Source organism: Monodelphis domestica, chromosome 1 (assembly GCF_027887165.1).
Source record: "Monodelphis domestica isolate mMonDom1 chromosome 1, mMonDom1.pri, whole genome shotgun sequence".
NCBI lineage: Eukaryota > Metazoa > Chordata > Mammalia > Didelphimorphia > Didelphidae > Monodelphis > Monodelphis domestica.
This window is the reverse complement of record NC_077227.1, coordinates 112578189-112599486: the sequence shown is the minus strand read 5'-3', so window position 1 is coordinate 112599486 and position 21298 is coordinate 112578189. Positions and strand designations below refer to the sequence as shown.

At 39.7% G+C, this 21298-nt stretch overlaps 1 protein-coding gene across 4 annotated transcripts in view; it reads right to left on the bottom strand.

Moving 5' to 3' along the window:
* The window catches only part of SH3PXD2A (SH3 and PX domains 2A), a 337587-nt gene that overhangs the window by 255153 nt on the left and 61136 nt on the right, over positions 1-21298 (bottom strand). For all 4 annotated transcript variants that reach the window (XM_007479080.3, XM_001368979.5, XM_056804516.1 and 1 more), the window contains exon 2: positions 15539-15619. In XM_007479080.3, the coding sequence (XP_007479142.2) occupies positions 15539-15619 (81 nt within the window). The remainder of the gene's footprint in view (positions 1-15538; positions 15620-21298) is intronic.

The window sequence follows — 21298 nt, the reverse complement described above, 5'->3', positions numbered from 1 at the left end:
AACAAGATGATTTAGTTAATTCTTTAGAAGTTGTCATAAGGGCATCCGGCCAGGCCAAATTCCACCACAATATTTAGACATGCCATAAAGTTATAGTATGATAGAGGGCTGGAAATGAAAGGTACCCAGAAATCATCTAGAAAGATCTCATTTAATTCAATCCAACAAGCATTTAATAAGAGCCATAAATGAAGGTCATAGTGTGTATCAAGACAAAAAAGTCCCTGTTCTCAAAGAGCTTATATTCTTGTGAGGGAGCACAATGTAGCATCAATAAAGACCCAAGAATTTGAAGAGGAGAGAGAGCGAGAACATTAATAAGCAAGAGAATGAGGAAAGGCTTAGAGTAGGGGAGAGTTCATAAGCTGAGCCTTGAACGAAGCTAGAGACTCTAAGGGGGCACAGGTAAGGAGAGAGTACATTTTAGGCATTGGAGATATCTTGGGCACACGTAGACAGGGATGATTTCAGAGAACTAACTACAATTAGGCTAGATGAAAAAGAAGGTGAGTCACAAGCCTGAAAAGAGGAGGCTGTAACAGACTGTCAAAGGTTTCAACTGTCAAACTGAGGTGTTTCTACTTTATTCTAGAAGTAATAAAAAGCTACTAGAGGATCTTTGAGCAGGGAAGTGATATGGTCAGACCAATTGTCCGGCAGCTATGTGGAAACTGAGATCCAGAAGGGAGTAAGCAATTTGATGAAGAACACCCAGAGTTAACAGCAGGATTGAAGAGAACCCAGGCTTTCTGACTTCCCAGGCCAATGTTCTCCAATCCCTACCAAAAAGTAATTTTGCCTGACCCAAAGGCCATCTTTTTTTTTTTTAACCCTTACCTTCTGTTAGTATCAATTCTAAGACAGAAATGGGGCAAGGGCTAGGCAACTGGAACTAAGTGGCTTACCCAGGATCACATAATTAGGAAGTATCTCAGGTCACATTAAACCCAGATTTTCTCACCTCCAGGACTGGAGCTTTATCCTCTGTGCCACTTGGCAGCTCCCACTAAAGGCCATCTTCCCTGATCTTTCACACTGTCCCTGCCCACACAGTGATAGCTACCCTTCACTTGGGATTGGACTAATTCCACTTATATACATCCAAGGATGGACATGCATTCATGGGCACACCACTTTCTCTCTCTTTCTCTCTCTCTCTCTCTCTCTCTCTCTCTCTCTCTCTCTCTCTCTCTCTCTCTCTGTCTCTTTCTGTCTCTGTCTCTCTCTCTCTCTGCTGTACTCCTTTTTACCCTCCTCTCTCTCTCTCTGTCTCTGTCTCTCTCTGTCTCTGTCTCTCTGTCTGTCTCTCTCTGTCTCTTTCTGTCTCTGTCTCTGTCTCTGTCTCTGTCTCTCTCTCTCTCTCTCTCTCTCTCTCTCTCTCTCTCTCTCTCTCTCTCTCTGTCTGTCTCTGTCTGTCTCTCTCTCTCTGTCTCTTTCTGTCTCTCCCTCTCTCTGGCTCTCTCTGTGTCTCTGTCTCTGTCTCTCTCTCTCTCTTTCTCTTTCTCTCTCCCTCTCGTCTCACCTGTTCTCTTCATCATCACCAGCAGGTAGGACCTTGTAGCTCTCCTGAACTCTGAAGGAATAGTCTCAGTTAGGTTTGGGGCACTCTTTGTACAACACAAAACTATTTCATAAAGCCCCAGAGACCTTTCCTTCCTGAAGCTCTTGATATCAAACACTTTAAGAACTCTGCAAAGTCACCAAGTAAAAAAGGAAATGCTATCTCTGCCAAATGAGGGTCATTCCTTTAAGAAAAGGATCATTGAACCAGAGCACCTCAAAACAAAGAGAAACTCATCACAGGATCATAGAGCTATAAATCCTCTCATTTTAGAGATGAGGAAACTGAGGCAGAGAGAGCTTAAGTGATTTGGTGAGAATCAAACAGTGTCTAAAACAGGATTTGACAGGCTCAGGAGAAAATTAACTTGCCCAAGCTCCCATAGGCATTTAGTGGCAAAGCCAGAACTAGAACACAGGTCTTCTAATATGCTCTAATATACCAATAGGGCCCAGTTTCTAATGTGCTAGCTTTCCTGTATGGATCATGAAATCACCAGCCAATATTAACTAAGTCTTGTATGTAGCATACAGGATCAGACACTTCTTCTCTTGGCCTCCTAGCTGGGGGGGGGGGGGGGGGGGGGCTTAGAGAGAAAGATAAGGGGGAGTGGAAAAGAATCTACTCATCGGAGACTCCTAAAATTTCATTTCAGGCCTCCTGAAATAGCTCACTCCATGGCGTTTCTCTGCCTCTGTTACTACACTCCCTGCCCCTACCAGGAACACATACGTGTAGGTTTAGGCTAAGAAAGGACCCCTTATATGGCTTCCATTTTTATATTTCTCTGTGAAATAGAATGTGTACCATGATATTGTATGAAAAGAACAGTTACTGGAAGGTAGTGGGAAGACGGCCGGTCTGGAGGGTTTGGGTTCTCATTGTGATTCTGCCAGGAACTCTCTGGGTGATGTTAGAGGCTGGGTGGTGTCGGCCTCTCTAATCTGACTTGGAGTCAGGAGAAGGCTAGGCTTCAGTCCTACCTCTGAATCTTGCTAGCACTAGTAAGTCACTGTACCTTTCTAAGCCTCAGTTTCCTCACCTATAAGGAAAGGGTGGGAGGAAAAAAAATACTTAGTCTACTTCTAAAACTTAGTCTTAGTCTACTTAGAGATCCCTCTAAACATTTAGTAGGTGTCTCCCCTCTGAAATTACCTTCCATTTATACTGTGTGGATCCTGTATATGTATAGTCATCTGCAGGTTGTATTCTTTATTAGAATGTATTTTTACTTTTTTTTGTATCCTCACTGTCTACCCCTGTGCCTGACATATAGTAAAGAGTTTTAAAAAGTTGTATTGATTAATTCTTATGATCCTAAGAGCCTCCCATCTGAAAAACAATACAGTCAGTGCTCAATCGTCTATATGTGGTTTATCCACTGGGCATATCAACCTAAAACATTTTTTCCCGATATTCCAAGCTCACCCATAACATCTTAAAATCTGGGACACTGCAGAATTCCCCTCCTCTCCCTCCAGGCCAACATCAAGTAGTCATCTGGGTTACCACACCCCCAGCTTCATTGGGGTGCATGTTTATGCACTCAAATTCATTTTATAATGGGTTCACTAGTCCAATTCCTATCCATATTTTGGGACATGAATCAACTACTACTCTCTTCATAAAGCTTTTCCTGCCTTGTTCTTGGGAATTCCGTAATTGACTTCTTATGTTACCTACCAGTTAGAAATTATTTTTCCCTTCTCTGCTCTGACCTGCCACATAATTTTGTTTCTATTTTTCTAATGATTCCTATCCCCTTCTACCTTAGTGATGTGAATTTGTGATTTATCTTTTTTCCCTACCCAACTGTTGTAAGCAAACCATCAAAAAAAAGTCAACTGGTTCACAATGAAAAACAAAATCCATCATGCATTCCACATCCAAATATACATAATTTTTATAAGTTATACACTGTTTTGAGAACCCCATGATATCATTCCCCTTCCAACAAATGGCTCACTGAATGTTGATTACCCTAAAAATCTGTGAGGAATTTAGGGGTCAGAGGGGTAGAGGAGCAGGTGAGAAAGAAGAAACAACTCTTCCAAAAAGTTCCCAGCCTGAAAGCCTGCCCCAAACTCCTCCACCAACTATAGTGTCCATGTGTGACCTGAGAAAAGGGAAAAAAAAAGGGAAAAAAAACCCTCTCTCACTCTGACCAAATATTTACCCTGCACATTAACTAGCTGGGGTTCAGCATGAAGGACCAACAGCACCTTCCTAGTCCCCGTTTGCTCTTGCAATTACTCCAGCCCAGCTCCTTGTAAGTCATGTTGTGAAACAACCCGCCAAAGAGCCAGGGCTTCTGAAGGACTTCAGTTCCTTCCTCAACAGAGGCCAGAGCACTGCCCGGGACACTTAACAGTCAAGTAGGTTTGCAAAGAAGTTTTGCAGGAGCTGGAAATCTGATTTGGAGCAGGCCCAAGAAGGTAAGGAACTTAAAATACTCCCCTTACTCCCTCCACACCTCATTTCTCCTAATCCCACCTCCAAGTCCCCTGACAGATTAATAGTCAGACTGTTCTCAACATTCAGTGCAGCTGTCTTTAGAACCTTGTAGGTAAGTAGGTCCCTTCTTCAGTCAGATAATATTGAATGGGTGATATTTCATGGGGGGGGAGGGGGTAATAGTAGCTAACATTTATATAGCACTTTACATATATTTTCTCATTCGATCCCCACAACAATCCTGTGAGGTAAGTACTACCATTATCCCCATTTTTCTGAAGCATACAACAGTTAGGTTTCTTGGCCAGAGTCAAACAGATAGTATCTGAGAAAAGATATGAACTTATGTCTTTTTTTTTTTACTCTTACCTTTTATCTTAGAATCAATACTATATATTGGTTCCAAGGTAGAAGGGTGGTAAGGGATAAGCAATGGGAGTTAAGTGACAGATTGGAAGTATCTGAGAAGACCAAATTTGAACTCAGAACATCCTATCTCTAGCCTGACTCTCAGAACACTGAATCACCTAGCTTCCCTGAAACTCATGTCTTCTTGACTCAAAATCGAGCACTCCATTCATTATTTCCCCTAACTGTCCCCATTTAGGAGTTCTAAGGCTTTCCCCAGTTTTCTCATCTCTAGATCACCATGTGAAATGATCTCAGAAGCCCTCATGGAAATGGTCCAGATTGTCAAAGATATGTGGAAGAATCAGTGGAGTGGAAAGCTTTTCAGATGATGAAAAAATAAAAGTCAGGACATACTTCTTGTCCTTCATCTGGTATCCTAGTTTATTACCTCAATGAACAATGGAGAAGGGGCAGAGAAATCCAAAAGAAAGCAACCCACAAAGGACAGTTAGCCTCTGTTATCTTTTTTCTTTTTTTTTTTTACCATAGATCATGGAAAATGAAAACCACTGAAAAGCCCTGGGTTCTAATCCCAACCCCAGCCAAGATTCATTATGTGGGTGACCTGGAATTATAGTCTTAGCATTGAAAGAGTCCTTCAAAAGGAAAGACTTAGCCCTTCCTAAAACAAATTAACTCTTTATAACATCTCAGCCTATGGGCATAGAACCTTTGCTTGAAGATCTCTGACCATAGGGAAGCCTCTACAAACAAAATCACCTCTGTACCTTGGTACCTCTGTTCCTCATCCCTACAATATGGTTATTGAGGTCAGATATTCTCTGAGATATCTTTTAATTCTGCATCTTATGACACTTTTAAGGTCTGAGTGATTAGTTTTTGGGTTCCTGCAACATAGGCACCAACAATGCTGCTTCCTTCACAGAACTCATCAATTTTAGAGTTGGAAGGGAACTCAGTGCCCATCTAGTCCTTTTTAAAAGCCCTGTTTAACAACACAGTCATTGCTCATTTTCCATAAAAAACTGAAGACTCTTACCATGTTCTGGGATCAAATGACTTCAACATCTCCTCTCTTTCAAAAAGAGTCTTTGTAACACTAAAAATAAGATCTCATTGCCACACACTTCTGAAAAGAGTCTTTGTTAAAATGACAAATAAGATTCACAGCTACACATCTTTTAAAAGAGTCTTTGTTAACACAACAAATAAGTTATCATAGCTACACACTCCAACGGAGTGGTCAAACCTTTCACTGCTGTAGAAAATGGAAAGAATGCTGGCTTTGAAATGATTGGACTTGGGTTCAATAAATTCTTCCTAGGCTGCTATTTTGGTGACTTTGGACAAATGATAACTCCCCTGGGTCCCATTTCTTCATCTATAAAATGAAGGGATTGGACTAGATGGTCTCCAGCTCTAGAACTAGGTTCCATGAGATGAATTTCTTTGGAATTGAACATTGATTGTAATAGGTCAGGCCTGCCTCATCTCCAAACTAAAAAATAAACCATGGTCCTTTATACCTGTGTCTTTATTCATTCATACCACCACTCTGTCTTTTCCTTCTACCTATCCAAATCATGCCCATCCTACAAGACCCATCCCAACTCCTCCATGGAACCCAGACCTTGATGATTACAGTATCTTAGTTTGCGTACTATTGCTTCATTCATAAAAGCCTTGTTATCCCATCTTGATTTTGAGCACCCCTGAAAAGAAAGATTGACCCCCACTTGTGCAGGTTCATTGCACCCCTTCATACACTCATACTCTAGTCAGGGTGGCCTATTTCCTTTTTTTGGTACCTGACATTCCACCTCACATCTCCATGCCTTTGCTTAGGCTATCTGCCATGCCTGGAATGTATTTCTTCCTCATGTGTGCCTCTAAGAATTCCTAGCTTTCTTCAAGGCTCAGCTTAAATAACTTACCCAAAAGGAAGCCTATTCTGATCCTCCACAGTTGTTGGGTTCCTCCTTACCTCCCTCCCCAGAAATTATTTTGTATTTAATTATCTGTATTGTTCTTTCTTCCAAACATAATGTAATATCTTTGAAGACAGAACCTGTTTCCCTTCGGTTTTTGAATCACCAGTGTCCAGTACATAGTTATTGTTCTGTCATGTCTGACTCTTCATGACTCCACGGACCAGAGCATGCCAATACTGTTTATGCGATTTTCTTGGTAAAGACATTGTAGTGGTTTGCCATTTTCTCCTCCAATAAATCAAGACAAACAGATGCTAAGTGACTTGCACATTCACAAAGCCAGTAAGTGCCTGAGACCAGATTTGAACTCAGGTCTTCCAGGCTCCAGGCCTCGTGTTCTACCTGCTGAACAGTGGCCCCCCCAAATGCTAGTTGAATGAATGAATGAACACATGGTTCCCAACACCTCCATCTCTCACTCTCAAGTCTAGCACAGAGTGAAGCCTATAACAGGCACTCAGATAACTGACCACAAGAGTCAGGTAAATACACATAATACACTCTCTCCTATAATTTATAACCTTCTTCTCCTTTCTCATGGATTATTCTATTTCAAAAACTAACTGAGGTAAACTGGGGGCATTGGCTTCCCAACAAGCCATACCCTCAACCTACTCAAAGATTCTCTTTTTTTTTAGTTATTCTAGAGCTTCTGATAAGCTTCCAATGGGCAAGAAATCCCACAGTGAGTGATCAGTAAGCCTTTATTCGGTATATATTATGTCTCAAGCATTGCACTAAGCTCTGGAAATATGAAGAAGGAAACAAGGTAGTCCCCTGCTCTCAAGGAGCTCAGTCTAATGAGAGATATGACATGAAAATAACTGTATACAAAGACATATACATGACAAAGTGGAAACCACCCTAAGGGAAATCAGGAACATTTTCCTGTAGAAGGCTGAGTTTTAGGGAAATGAGGAGGCAGAACTGAGGAGGGACAATGTCCCAGGAATGGGAAACAACCAGTGAAAATGCCCAAAGCCTGGAGAAGGCATATGAGAAGAACAGCAAGGAAGTCAGACCAAAGTTTTAGTTTTCACAGGATGGCCATTCCACAATCATCCCATACCCAGGCATTCTCCCAGTATCCAATGAGACTCCTCAGAATTATACAGATCTTAAGGAAACATAAAGCACTTTACATAAATTATCTCCTCAGATCTTAATGACCCTCATCAGACATAATAACTACAGAGATAACACACACACACCTTACAAATGAAGAAAGTGAAATTGAGAGTTTAAGTGACTTACCATGGTCAAAGAGCTAGAAAGCGTCAGAAACACAATTCAAATCCTGGCTACTCCTAACTCTAAATTCAGTTCTCTTTCACTGTCTCTCACTGCCTCCAAAACAGAATCCCTCACTCAAAACAAGAAGCACTATCCATACTGTCATTTTTATAGATATAGAATAATTATATAAATTAGTTAAGCGCTCTGTACCTCTTTAAAGTCTGTTCAAGATGTTTCACACTCTCATTTTTTACAATGAAGACTGAAAAGTAGGAAAAGAATTCTTAGCCCCATTTTACAGATGAAAGATAAGTGGTTTAAAAAAAAAATCTAAAGCCAGATTATCCTGGGGAAACCTGATCAGCAATGGCCAACACCTCCCTTTAAACTCAGCAGTCCTGATTGATTTGTTCCATTTTGGCTGATGATTAGGAAAAAGCAGAGCTGAGATTTGAACCCAAGTCCCCTGAATTCCTAATCTCTCTCTTCCTACCATACCATGCTGTCTCCTAGTCAAACCATCATCAGATCATTCTTAAGAAGCTTTTCAGTGACTGCAACACTTCAACCTGCAGAAGTCAGAACTTGAACAATGTATGTACTGTTTTAAGTGACATTTGTTCTGCTCTTTACCATCCCAACCAATCTACCACCCTCCTGGGAAAAGGGTGCAAAAATTGTGGGGTTTTTCAGTGTTGTTTGTAGTTGTTCTTTTTCAGTGTTATCTGTCTTTCTTCAGTGTTACCTGACTATCCCTTAGTAGAGGTGTCCTATGACACATTCTAGTAGCATGACAAGGAGATCAAAAGGAAGGGACAGACTCGGTGCCAGAGTATTGGTTGGAGAAATATAGGCTTGGTGCTTCTTTAAAAAAAGAAATCTAAAGCCAGATTATCCTGGGGAAACCTGATCAGCAATGGCCAACACCTCCCTTTAAACTCAGCAGTCCTGATTGATTTGTTCCATCTTGGCTAATGACACTGGGGTGAATCTCAATATTCTTGCCAAATGAGAACTGACTTTAAGGGCTTTGGAAGGGAATCCTTAAAGTCTGAGAAAGAGATGGAGAGGTGGGAAGTGTGGACTTCAATGGAAATTAAGAAAATACTTCTGAGAACAATACTCACATTCAGATTTCCTAGAATCCCCTTTTCTCCTCAGGAACCCAACCTGCCAAGTTAACCCCTGTGTTAGTCTTGTCTCTCCATCTCCTGGATAGCAAGGAAGCTATTTCATCCACCTTGGCATCAATCTCAATGCTAAGCACAGAGTCCATCATTGAGTAGATGCTCAATAAATACCCAGACCTCTATTAGATAGAATTGGATTAGACTAATACAGGGGAAATGAACAGAAAAGTTCTAAATCTGCCCCCTGAGTGAGGCAGGCCACTCTTTTTCTGACCTAGTAACAACAAAGAAACTCAATCCTATGAAAATTGAATCCCAGCAACTAATGTCGAGAGGGAAGGGAGAGAAGGAAAATCAATTTGTTCTTCCTTAAAAGGGCTGCCTGGTACAAAAACAGCTGTTTAGATGCCTAAGAGAAGAAACCCACAGATGTCCCAGTCTTTGCTTTTTTAAATGCAGGTGAATGTGGATAAGTCCATTTATTCTGAATATGGTCCCTCCCCTCTGTAAAAAGGGGACACGTGTCGCAATGCTTAAATGAGAGGCTAAAACCCAAAGAAATTCCTAGAGACATTCAAAGGGTTTTCAAGTCCCCAAGTTTCCAAGATAAAACCTTCCCCAGCTGTGTATGTAAGACAGCATCATCTCTCAAATGGATAGATCGTGCCCATTTCCAATGGTCATCTCATAGTCAGATTCTTAAGACTCTTGGAAAACTGTACTGCACTAAGAGGTCCCTGTGGCAGCCCCAGGAAATGATGGAGACTAGGGGAAATACATTCCTTTCTTATGATACTTTATCATTGGGGAGGTAAAAGAAGGGGCTGAAAAAGAAAAGGGGGAAAAGTTCTACAGTGAGAGTTTTCCACTGGCCTTTGGACCCCCTTCTCTTATCAATGGGACCTTTCAGGGCTCCCCCTCCCCAAAGGAGACATCATTTCCTGTCCAGCAACACTAACCCCATTGATGAATGCAGCTCTGCAAAACTCTACCCGCCCAAGCCAAAAGGACCTCTGGAGAATGGACAGGAGTTGCAGAGGAACAGAAAAAGGGGGTAGGTATGGGCAGGAGGGTGCAAGAAGCTCACAAATCCCATGCTCCTTGCTTATTTTTTTTAATGAGCTTAAAAAAAGAAAGTAGGTTCTTTTTACTTGGCTCCACAAAAGCTGAAATGACCAAAACCTCTGACTGTAAGATGGTTGGCAACATAAAATAAAACAATAGCTGACATTTATGTGCAGTGCTTTAAGGGCTATAAAGGACTTTCGATATGTTAGCTCATTTGATCCTCAAAACATCCCTGGGAGGTAGGCAGATGGATAGTTAGAAAGATAGATGGCAGATAATAAAATATTTATTAAGCCCTTCCTACATGATAGGCCCTGTGCTAAGGAAGGAGCTATTAGATAGATAATTAAATCATTTACCAAGCACTATGCCAGGTGCTGTGTTTAGTGCTGGGGATACAAGTACAAGCATCAAAGCAGTATCTATCCTCAAGAAACATATTCTAATAGGGAAGGCAACATAGATAGGAAAGCAGAAGAAGAAAGAGTGGATAGGAGAAATCAATCACTCTGGGAGTAAAGTGACCATAGCTGGGGCCCCTCATGAAATGGTGGTCTGAGCTAAGGACTCACCAATCAAGAGAGCAGGATTCAGAAGATATTACCACCCAGCCTCAGGTCCTCTTCTGTAAAATGGGTCATGGCATTGTGTCTCTGACCTTCTGGACTAAGTCCAGTGCTTTAGCCATTATGCTAATGTAATTAAGAATTATAAACATAAGGAATATAAGGAAATAGGAAAATAAATTAAATAATATGAAACGAGGAAAGGGAAACTAGGAAAAAAGTCCACAGAATCGCATTAAAAAAAAAAAGCCAAAAGCCAGTAAGAAAGGTGGCTTCCAATGAAGCCAAAGCATAGCCTCCTGACTTGACCTGGAGTGGTCAAGGATACGTGTTGTCTATAAGGCTATGTGTCTGGTGCCATCCAGAGCAGAGGGCTCCCCTGATAAAGCCCCAGGGTAATCAATAACAAGTCAGCCTCACAGTTCACAGATTAAGACAGATCAAGTACAGGGGCTCTGAGGTCCCTAATATTTTGTTACTCTCCTGTGCCTCTGAGATAGACACAAGAGAGGTCCCTGAATATCCTGCACTCTGAACCTCAAAGACCCATGGGGACACAAAGCACCACCCCACCTGAAAATTCAGCAAAGGGCAGAACCTGCCCCTAGTCAAAGCCTCCATTCGTGAACTCAAGCTAGAGAACTCAAAGAAAACACCAACCAACATAAAAAATAAGAGCAAATCTAAGAGATCCACCAAAAGAAGAGAGGAATTTTGCAGTCACTCTTCAAGGAGTGAACAAAGAAAAATACGGACTTTTCATAACTATATCTACAAACATTTTAAAAAAGATTATAAAGTCAAAATCTCTGGAGGAAAGAACTTCAAGGAGAAGAGACAGTTTAGACAAGAAAGTAGTAAAGCTTACTCACAAGTTCCCTGAAAACCAGAATAGACTAAACAGAAATAAGTGACTCCATGAGACAGCAAGAAATACTGGAACAAAACCAAGAGATTGAAAAAAACAAAAGAAAATGTAGGACATCTGATATGAAAAGCAATCTCTTGACACAATGCCTGGTATATAGTAGGTACTAAAAACATGCTTATTGAATGACCTGAAACATAAGTCCAAGGAAAGATAATTCAAGAATTGCTAGAGTAGCAAGGTGGCTCAATGAATAAAGTCAAGCCTAGAAAGGGGAGGTCCTGGGTTCAATCTGTCCTCAGATAATTCCTAGCTTTATGACCCCAGGCAAGTCATTTAAACTCCATTGCCTAACCCTTACTGCTCTTTTGCGTTGGAACCAATACTTAATATTGATTCTAAGATGGAAGTAAGATTTTTAAATTTAAAAAGAATCATTAGACTTTCTAAAAAGTCTAACTTTTTTTTAAAACTGGATATTATTTTTTTAAACCCTTATCTTCTGTCCTAGAATTGATTCTAAGTATCAATTCTAAGGCAGAAGAGTAGTAACTAGGCAATTGGGGTTAAGTGGTTTACTCAGGATCACACAGCTAGGAAGTGTCTGAGTCAAATTTGAACCCAAGATCTCCCAACTCTATACCTGACTATCTATCCACTGAGCCATCTAGCTGCCCCTGAACATTCTTCTATTTTAAGAAGTCATAAGGGGAAACTGATCTATTAGAATCAAAGGATTCATTCATGAAAGAAACCTCAAAAGAAGAAAAGTCCCAGGAATGTCACAGAGCTTCCACATCAATGAAAAAAAATTGGCAAACCTCCAGAAATAAACAATTCAAGTACGCAGGATCTATAGTGAGGATCACACAAGACCTGGCAGCTACTACTAAAAATGAAAACTCTTGAAATGTAATATTTCAAAAGACAAAGGATATAGGCTTATAACCACAACCAACTTTTATCACAAAGCTTAGAAGAATCATACAAAAGAAAAGAAAAAACAAAGAACATCTAACAGAATGGAGACTTTCAAGCATTTCTAATGAAAAGACCAGAGCTAAGCAGGAACTTTGACATACAAATTCGGGAGTCCAGAAAAATCTGGAAAGGTAAATGTATTTGAACAACTGGAGCAAATTGTATGATAAGATAATGCTAGCTTCCTAAATGAGTAAGAAGAAGCAACTGTCTCTTCAGAATCTTAATGTCTTCAAAAGTTATTGAAGGAGTTAAATGAGAAAAATAGAGGACCTGGGATGAATTGGTTCTGTGCTGAGGATCTGAAGAATGGTAAGGGAATAAAGAGTAAAGAGAAGAATATACTAAGATACAAAGGAAAAAAAAAGGAAAAGGAACTTGCTGATTCTCATAATTATAGTGGCTGAGAAGAGTATACAAACATAAAGGGGGAGGTGAACCTCATTCTTAAGTGAAATGGTCTAAGGAAGCAGAACCTGCCTGAACACACACAGAGTTTCATATGGAAATATATCAAAACCAGGAAAACCAGGGAGAAAAGGGTAAGAAGGTGGGGAGTGCTATTAAGAGAAAGGAGAAGAGAGATGAAGGGAATAGGTATAAGCAAAAAATAACTTTCAGATCATGACATAGAGAAAAGAAGGGGAGGGGGAATAAAGAACTACAATCTAAGGGGAATTTCTTTAAGAAATGGGTAAACAAATGGGGTGTATAAATGTAATGAAATATTATTGAATCATAAGAAATTGCAAAATAAATTATTTAGGAGAATCTTTAAATAATCTGAACTGCTACAGAGTGAAATGAGCAGAACCAGGAGAACAAGTTATAGGAGAACTTGACAAACAAGTTTAAAAGACTTCAAAACACTAATCAATGCAATAATATGGAAGCATAAAACCCACTCCTAGACACAGAAGTGATGGACACAAAGAGCAGAAAGAGACATTCATTTGGGGGCATTATTACCAAATAAATTCATTTTGCTTGACTATATTTGCATATTACAAATATTTTCTCTTTCTTTTCTCAATTTTTATGGACAGGCGAAACGGGATAGGAAAAGGTTAACAATAACAATGTCATAAAAGAAATGGGTCATTGAAAGATATTTTTTAACATGTAAAAAAAAAGAAGAAAAGGAAGCACAGGCAAGCAACACAGACTTTTTTTTAAGCATGCAGTATGAAATAGAGATAATACAGATTCAAAGCATGTAGACTATCTATGTGGGCTTCTTTGTTCCCTTCCGGTCCTGATTCCATGATCCTATGCCTGTTGTCTAAGGATTGGCTTAGCGCAATCTGGAGAAAGTCATCACCAAAAGATAAACCACCAGATGATCAATTTGTTTTGGTGCCAGCAATTCATGAATGGATTGTCATCTGTATAATTCAGTATTATCTAACATTTTAAAACATCAAAGATGGAGAGCCTAGCAGAGAAAGTGCTTATCTCCAACTTTCCTACCAATGTCCCCTACCCCACATAACTGAATGCTGACTCCTCCATCGTCTAGAAAGAACCCAGATCCACTCTGACTCCCAAACTGAGCACATAGTAAGGACTTTCTTAATGTTTGTTAACTTGAATTCTCTCTTCCCAATGGTAGTGAGTCAGTCACTCCAACATGCCATCCTACCCCATCAAATCTTCCACTCACAACTAGATGAGCAGAAAGTCACCAACTACAATTCCTCCTACTGTAACCCAAGTATCACCAGGCTTTATCATCTATCCTGCCATTGTAGCTTAAGTACCACAAAGTCTTTCCATTCCTCATGCAGCTTAACCTTCCTTTTTGTGTTGTTTCTCACAATCAGAATGTGAAATGCCAGTGCTTGGCACATAGTACTTAATATAAGCCTTTTTTCATTTATTCAATGTATAGTGGCTTTTGCCTCATCCTAAACACACACACACACACACACACACACACACACACACACACACTCTAAAACAGTGCTTAGCCATCTTTACATCATCTAGAAAAAAACAATAGGAAAGAAGGGTAAGGAAACTCGAACCAATGGCAGGAAGTTACAGGGAGACTCAAAAAGGAAGAAATTTCTAACAACAACAAAAAAGCTGTTCAACAATGGAATAAGCTGCCTAGATAGATAGTGAACTTCCAAACAAATCACTGCCAGTTTTCAAGCCAAGGTTATATGATCAGCCCAAATGTGAGCAATGATTTAGTGAGGATTCCTGAATTTGTTGAGAGTCTGGACTAGAAAGCCTTTAAGATCCCTTTCCTCTGAGATTCTATATGATAATAAGATAGCAAGATTAGATGACTATCCAAGTCCTTTCTCCCTATGAATTTTAGTTTTACTCCACCCCGCTTAGTCTTTAGAATTCTAGCAACCAGGAATGTATACACCCCCACTTAAGGATTAACTGTGAGGAGGATGGACTATGACTGACATGTGCTGGCAAGTGACAAATCAGAAACAACTGACAGACCCCCTGGCTGTCAAGCTTAAGCTACCATTGGTACATGTGAGATGCAGGAAGTGATGTAAAGAACTGCCTATTATTTCGTGTCACTTCCTCTCTCTGTCTCTCTCAGCAACATTGAGCAGGGCAGTGTTTTGGTGTGCTTGCCATTTTTGACTCTGTAGTGTGGTTTAGGTAAGGCATCTTCCCTGAGGGACCTTGGTGAGTAGTTAGGCTGATTCCTTCTTTCCTTGACCTCCTAAAAAGCACTGTCCTCCAAAGAGGCCCCTCATCTCGGAGGAGGCCTTGTGACTGGAAGCAGAGCTAGATTTAATCTTCTGAGAAAGTCTCTTGGCCAAGGCCTCTGAACTTCCCTTGGCTTAGGCTAGGCTGGAGAAAATCTTAAACCTCTTTCCCTCTTCTCCTTCTTAATTTCTTCCTACTATTATAATTAAACCACCATAAAAATCCCAAACTGACTTGAGTATTTTATTGGGATTGAATTTAAATCCCTGGCAACCACTAAAATAATATATTCAGTCAACAACCCTAATTTTACCCTTAACATCCCTCTAGGAGAGTTCTGAGGTTCTATGAAGCAAAATAAGCTGTGGAAAATATCCCAAAGCATCTGTTCCTTGGTGGAGAACCCTGTAATGTTCAGGAAACACTGCCCTCACAAATATGGCTTGATCCAAGAGTTCTGCATCATCTGTTATTGCTATTCTCTGACCTCTAAGCCTTTGGCTGAAAAGTGTTCTTTATGTCAAGTTAAGGGAGGGAGGGAAGAAGAGAAAGAAGGAAGGAGAAATGAGAAATACAGATCCTTCCAAGTGAAACAAAACAGTATTGCCACAGAGACAAAAACCCACCTGCAGGTCAAAGAACTTGCTATATCTCCTGTAGATAGTCTGGGAGGTGGAATCAGACCAAGTCACATTGATGATGTAAACCTACAAGAGAAAAAAGAAAAATGAACAAATTGGATGAAAAAATGAATTTTAATAAATTAAATAAAATACCATATAATAAAAGGGAAGGAGCTATTATAGATAACAATAACAAATTCTTATAGCACTTAAAGCTTAACAAAGTTTCTTCATCATAGTAATAACCCTTGAGTATATGTTATCTTCATCAGAAAATCAAATCTCAGAAATGTTCAGTGTAGTCGCATTGCTAGTATTTGGAAGAATTGGAACTCAAGCCCAGATTTTCTTATTCTAAGACAAAATGGCCATATAATCAATATGCAAATTTATGATATTCCAGCTTGCCTCGAGTTATTAGCACATTGGATACAGGCTACAACAAAGATGAGGTACATCATTTGAAGGATAGAGAAAAAGGCTCTAGCCACAGATCCTCACCTATACCCAGTTGTTTCTTTCTCACCTTTCTACTACTTTCATCCTTTTTAAAAAGCTGAATATCAAACCTGTCTTGTTGTACAGAAGAAAAACAACTGCTTGATCATATGAGTTGATGAAGATATGATTGGGGGATGTAGACTCTAAACAATCACCCTAGTGTAAATATTAATAATATGGAAATAGGTCTTGATCAATGACATATGTAAAACCCAGTGGAATTGCTCATTGGCTAAGGGAGGGGAGTGGAAGGAGGGGAGGGAAAGAACATAAATCATGTAACCATGGAAAATATTCTAAATTAATCAATTAAATAAAAATTTTCAAATAAATAGCATTCATGGAATAACAAAGAAATTAATTATATTGAAATATAATAATAAAAAGTTAAAGTTAAAAAAAAAACCTGTCTTGTTTGGAAGAACCCCAGGCTGGAAGCCAAAGATTCCCATATTACAATGACATGAATCACTTCAAGATATTGCCAAGAATCACAGAAAACTAGACTATCCTGGAAAATTGCCCCCTATGATAATTTCCTTAAATAAGGTATGAATTCAATGAGTGGATTCTTCATAAGTGACCGCTGGTTGGAGAATTCTGGCACTGAAGTTGGGATACATAACAGATGGGACATACCCAAAGAATGTACATGATGCTAGATACAGAAAACATAAGGAAGAAAGAGAAGACAAGGGAGAATGAGGATTGAAAGAAGATATAGAATAAGGCTGACTTTTCCAGAAGCCTTATGAAAGGATTTTCAAACTATATAGTAAATTGGGGTCCAAGAAGCTGGCTAGGGTTCCAAGGAGGTTTCATAAGTAGATGAGGATGTTATTTTGGCATAACTTGAAATTCTTATTCTGTCTTCAGTTTACACTTTCAGTGTCAACCTGCAGAAGCCTACTTATTCCCAAGTAGGATCAAAGGGCCAGAAACTGGCCAGGGGAAGGACTGTCATGCGTGGGCAGAAAATTAAATAATTAAGAAAAGAAAATGGAAGAGAAAAACTTAATTACAGTTCTCATAACCTCCACTCTCCATCTTACTCCCCTAATCTTTATTAGGCAGCATGCCCCACCTAATGTCACTCATGGCTATCATGGCATTACAGAGGCAGAAACCATCATACAGATGGGCAATCAGCCAGATGATGTCATGGGAGGGTATGGCCATTTAGAGGTTTGATTATGAATTATTAACAAAATCAACATTTAAATAACTTTATGGTAGAGCTTGACTTTATGTACAGTATGTCATTTATTACTGTTTTTATTATTATTATTATTATTATTATTATTATTTCTGATCCTGCTGTCATCATGGATTGTTGGCTATACTTCAATATGGTGGAGAAAGGTTTGGATTAATATTCAGGAAACTTGGGTTCCTGTCTTGACTCTGTTACTAATGAATTAACCATATGACCTTACTTTAAGCCAGTCACATCCTCTGTGTAGGTTTCAGTTTTCCAAAACTCTACACTGAGGAGGTTAGGTACCATTATGGAATGGAAAGATCCCTGGATTACAATTCTAGAGACCTGGGTTCTGGTTCAGGTTATGTAAACTGAGCTAGTCAATTCACCTTTGCAAACATTAGTTTCCTCATCTGTAAAATGAGGGGGTTGAACTGGATGACCTCAAGGATCCCTCCTAGTGTTAATTTTCTAAAATTCTCTATGATGCCTGGGAAGATCTTCCTGCTCTGGCATTTTATGGTCCTTATGAAAAATCAGTAAAAATTCTGCTTTAAACTATTTGGCTTGCAGAAGAGTATATAGTATGGTGATCAAAGAACCAATAAGCATTCATTAGGCAGATATTAGGCACTGTGCTAATGCTGGAGATAAAAGTATAGAAAATAAAACAGTCCCTGCCCTCAAAAAGCTTATTTGTATTTCAAGAGCAACTAGATGGAGCAGTGAATAGAGTTATAGGCTTAGAATCAAGAAGACTCATCTTTCTGAGTTCAAATCTGGCCTCAGACTCAAATCTGGTCACACACTGTGTGACCCTGAGCAAGTCACTTAATCCTGTTTGCCTCAATTCTTCACCTGTAAAATGAGCTGGAGAAGGAAATGGCAAACCATTCCAGTATCTCTGCCAAGAAAACTCCAAATGGAGTCATAAAGACTCTACTAGAAATGCCTGAACAACATTCTTCCAAGCTTACCAGATCCCAAATAAAGAGATTAACCTCAGCCATCTTTTATTCCCTCAGCTGATAAGGAGGCTGCCTATCCTCTTAAATTAATCATGAAATCATACACTGTTAGAACTGAAAGGAAGCTCAGAAAACATCTGGTCCAAGGGTTCTTAACATTGTTTGTGTGGTGGACCCCTTTGGAAGTCTGGCAAAGCATCTGAACTCCTCGGAATGTTTTTAAATGTATAAAATAAAATACACAGGATTACAAAGAAAATCAATTATGCTGAAATATATTCTTTGGAATGTCTTTCAGTTTCATTGCCAGTGATCAATTTTTAAAAAAGAGTTTGTGGACTTAGATGAAAAAAACTCCTAGTCCAAATGTTTCGTTTTACAGATAGAAAATAGACTCGAGGACAATATGTTTGGGGCAATGACAGTTCTATTGCTAATTACAGTGGGAATCAGGTATCAGGACTCGCCAGGAGGATCTGCATTCAAGTCCTAACTTAGACATATCCTGGCTTACTCTCAGTTGTCTAGGCAACTCCCTAAGGCTTCAATTGCAGAGAAGATGCTAATTGGCATTTTAAAAAGGAGTTTCCTCACCCAAGGAAATCATAGACAGAGTCCCTATTCCTATTTCCATTTGATTAGAGACCCTAAGGCCAGTGCTCTTTCCATTATAGGATATGGGTTCTCTTTCAGAGAAGACTGAAAGCCTAGCTTCCCAAGACCCTCCCTCAATTCCTATCTAGAGAGAGGCAAATCTCAAACCCACAGGAACCACCTCCTGGGGAAAAACACTCAGAAGTCAAAATTAAGGGTTTGCTGGAAGCTGAAACTTTCTGGATATCATCATCCAGGGCCATGTGTTTAAATTTCATGCCTTCTCACCCCTCCCCAAAAATAAAACTGTCTTGAAGGCTCCCTTCCCTCTGCTTTATCCTTCTGACTACAAGGTGGGTCTGTAGATGCCATAGATATGCCTCATGGTCTCTGCCTAGAGCTCAGGGCTTACCCCAAGCGGAGGGGGTGACAAGGGGTATCCTGGGAAAATGACAACCTGAATTGCCTCATAATAACTGACTTTTTATAGTTCCTTAGCATTTGCAAAGGATTTTGAATATATTAAATCATTTAACCAAAGTTCTCCAACGTGGCCTGGATATCCTGAGAAATTCAACTGACCACCCAGGACACTATTCCACACCCACATGTTCTCCTTCATAGGCAACCTTAAAAAAAAATCGGAGCTTTTACTTTTTTTTTTCTTCTTTTTTTCCAAACCTCTGGAGATAAGCCCAGAGATAAGAGAAGAGCAGCTAGCAGGCTTCTCCCACTCAGTTGAAGAGCATTGAAGAGACTTTTCTTTTCTTCTAGACACCAGAAATCCAGGGTTATCTTCCAGATGAAGATGTATACACAAAATTCACACACACTCACACTATCTCTCTCTCTCTCTCTCTCTCTCTCTCTCTCTCTCTCTCTCTCTCTCTCTCTCTCTCTCTCTCTCTCTCTCCTCTGAACTCCTAGGTCTGGCCCTGCTTTTTGGAGATAAACCACAGAGAAAAAGCAGGTGAAGGGGAGAGGGGACAGGACAGAGGTCTTACGAGAAAAATCAGCTCTATTTACCACTAGCTTCTTGGAGGCTCCATAAATCCTTCTGCAACAGGAACCAAGTACAGAAGTAACATTACAGAAGAGCTGGCATCTGATGGAGGTTTTGCAAATGAAACTGTTTGGGTGATAGGTTTCTAAGAAAAGATCTTCTCTACCTTTAGGCTTTTACAGATTTTTTCAGAACTCTTTTTCCCTTTCCCTTGACATTTTTTTTTAAATGGCAGAAATTTTGGAAGCTTCCCTTCAGGTTAACCCCACATCCTATCTGTAGGACCTGAGTATACTAGGTGAAGTTTTCATCTTTATTCTCTAAAAAGGGAGGTCCATACCTCTGCTACCAACAGAGACACTAACAATTCTATCTCAAAGACAGGAAAACTGGTCACATCAGCAACCCATTCTCACTAGTCCCTGAAGGAAAGAGGTCAGTAAAATGCATTTATATAGTGCTTACTTATGTGCCAGCATTTTTTAAAATAAATATCTCATTTGACCCTCATACAACCTTGTATTATAAGTGCTACTGTTTTTATATATTTTTTATTTTTAACCTTTTCATAGTTGAAGAAACTGAAGCAACCAGAAATTAAGTGACTTGCCCTGGGTAACATAGCTAATAAGTGTCTGAAGCCAGATTTTAACTCAGAGCTGCCAGACTCCAGATCCAGTGTTCATTCTGTTCTCTAGCACCATTTGCCTTTGAATTTTTCATATTTGTTCATGTGACTGCTTTATATCTGGCCATCTCATTAGAACCAGACATGAGGTGGGCAGCAGAAAGAATCTTGGAATGGATGGGAGTCAGGTCCTGGCTTCCAGTTCTTACTCTGCTATTATGTTGCTAGTTGACCCTGGACAAGTCCTATAACTTTAGTCCCAGAAGAGACCTTAAACATCATCTAACCCACCTCCTTCATTTTACAGGTGAAGAACCAGAAGCTCAGAGGGTAAATAACTTGCCCCAAAGCTGGCGCAACTGGCATTGGAATCCAGATCATTTTCTAAGACTCATTTTGCCTCCCATCCTATTTTAGACTCCTCTTTTTAAGCCTTAGCTTCCTCCCCTGTAAATCTAGAGGGTAGAAAAGCAAAATGCAAATTAAAACAAGTCTGATGTTTTGCCTCACATTTATCAGAATGACCATGATAAAATGTCAAACTGCTGGAGGGACTGTTGGAAAGCAGGCACACTAGTGTACCTTTGGTAGAAAATTTCTTTTTAATTATTCTAACAAAGCTGGAAAGAAATTTGGGATTATATAGGGAAAGTCATTAAAGTGAACATACTCTCTGACCAAGGGATATTACTACACACACACACACACACACACACACACACACACACACACACACACACACCTTTGAGGAGGCTGGAGACAGGGGGAAAGGTCCCTAACAAATAAACAAAAATAATAATAATTTATGACAGCATTTTTTTTTCTGGTAGCAAAAAATGAGAAGCAAAGTGGGTATCCAATAATTAGG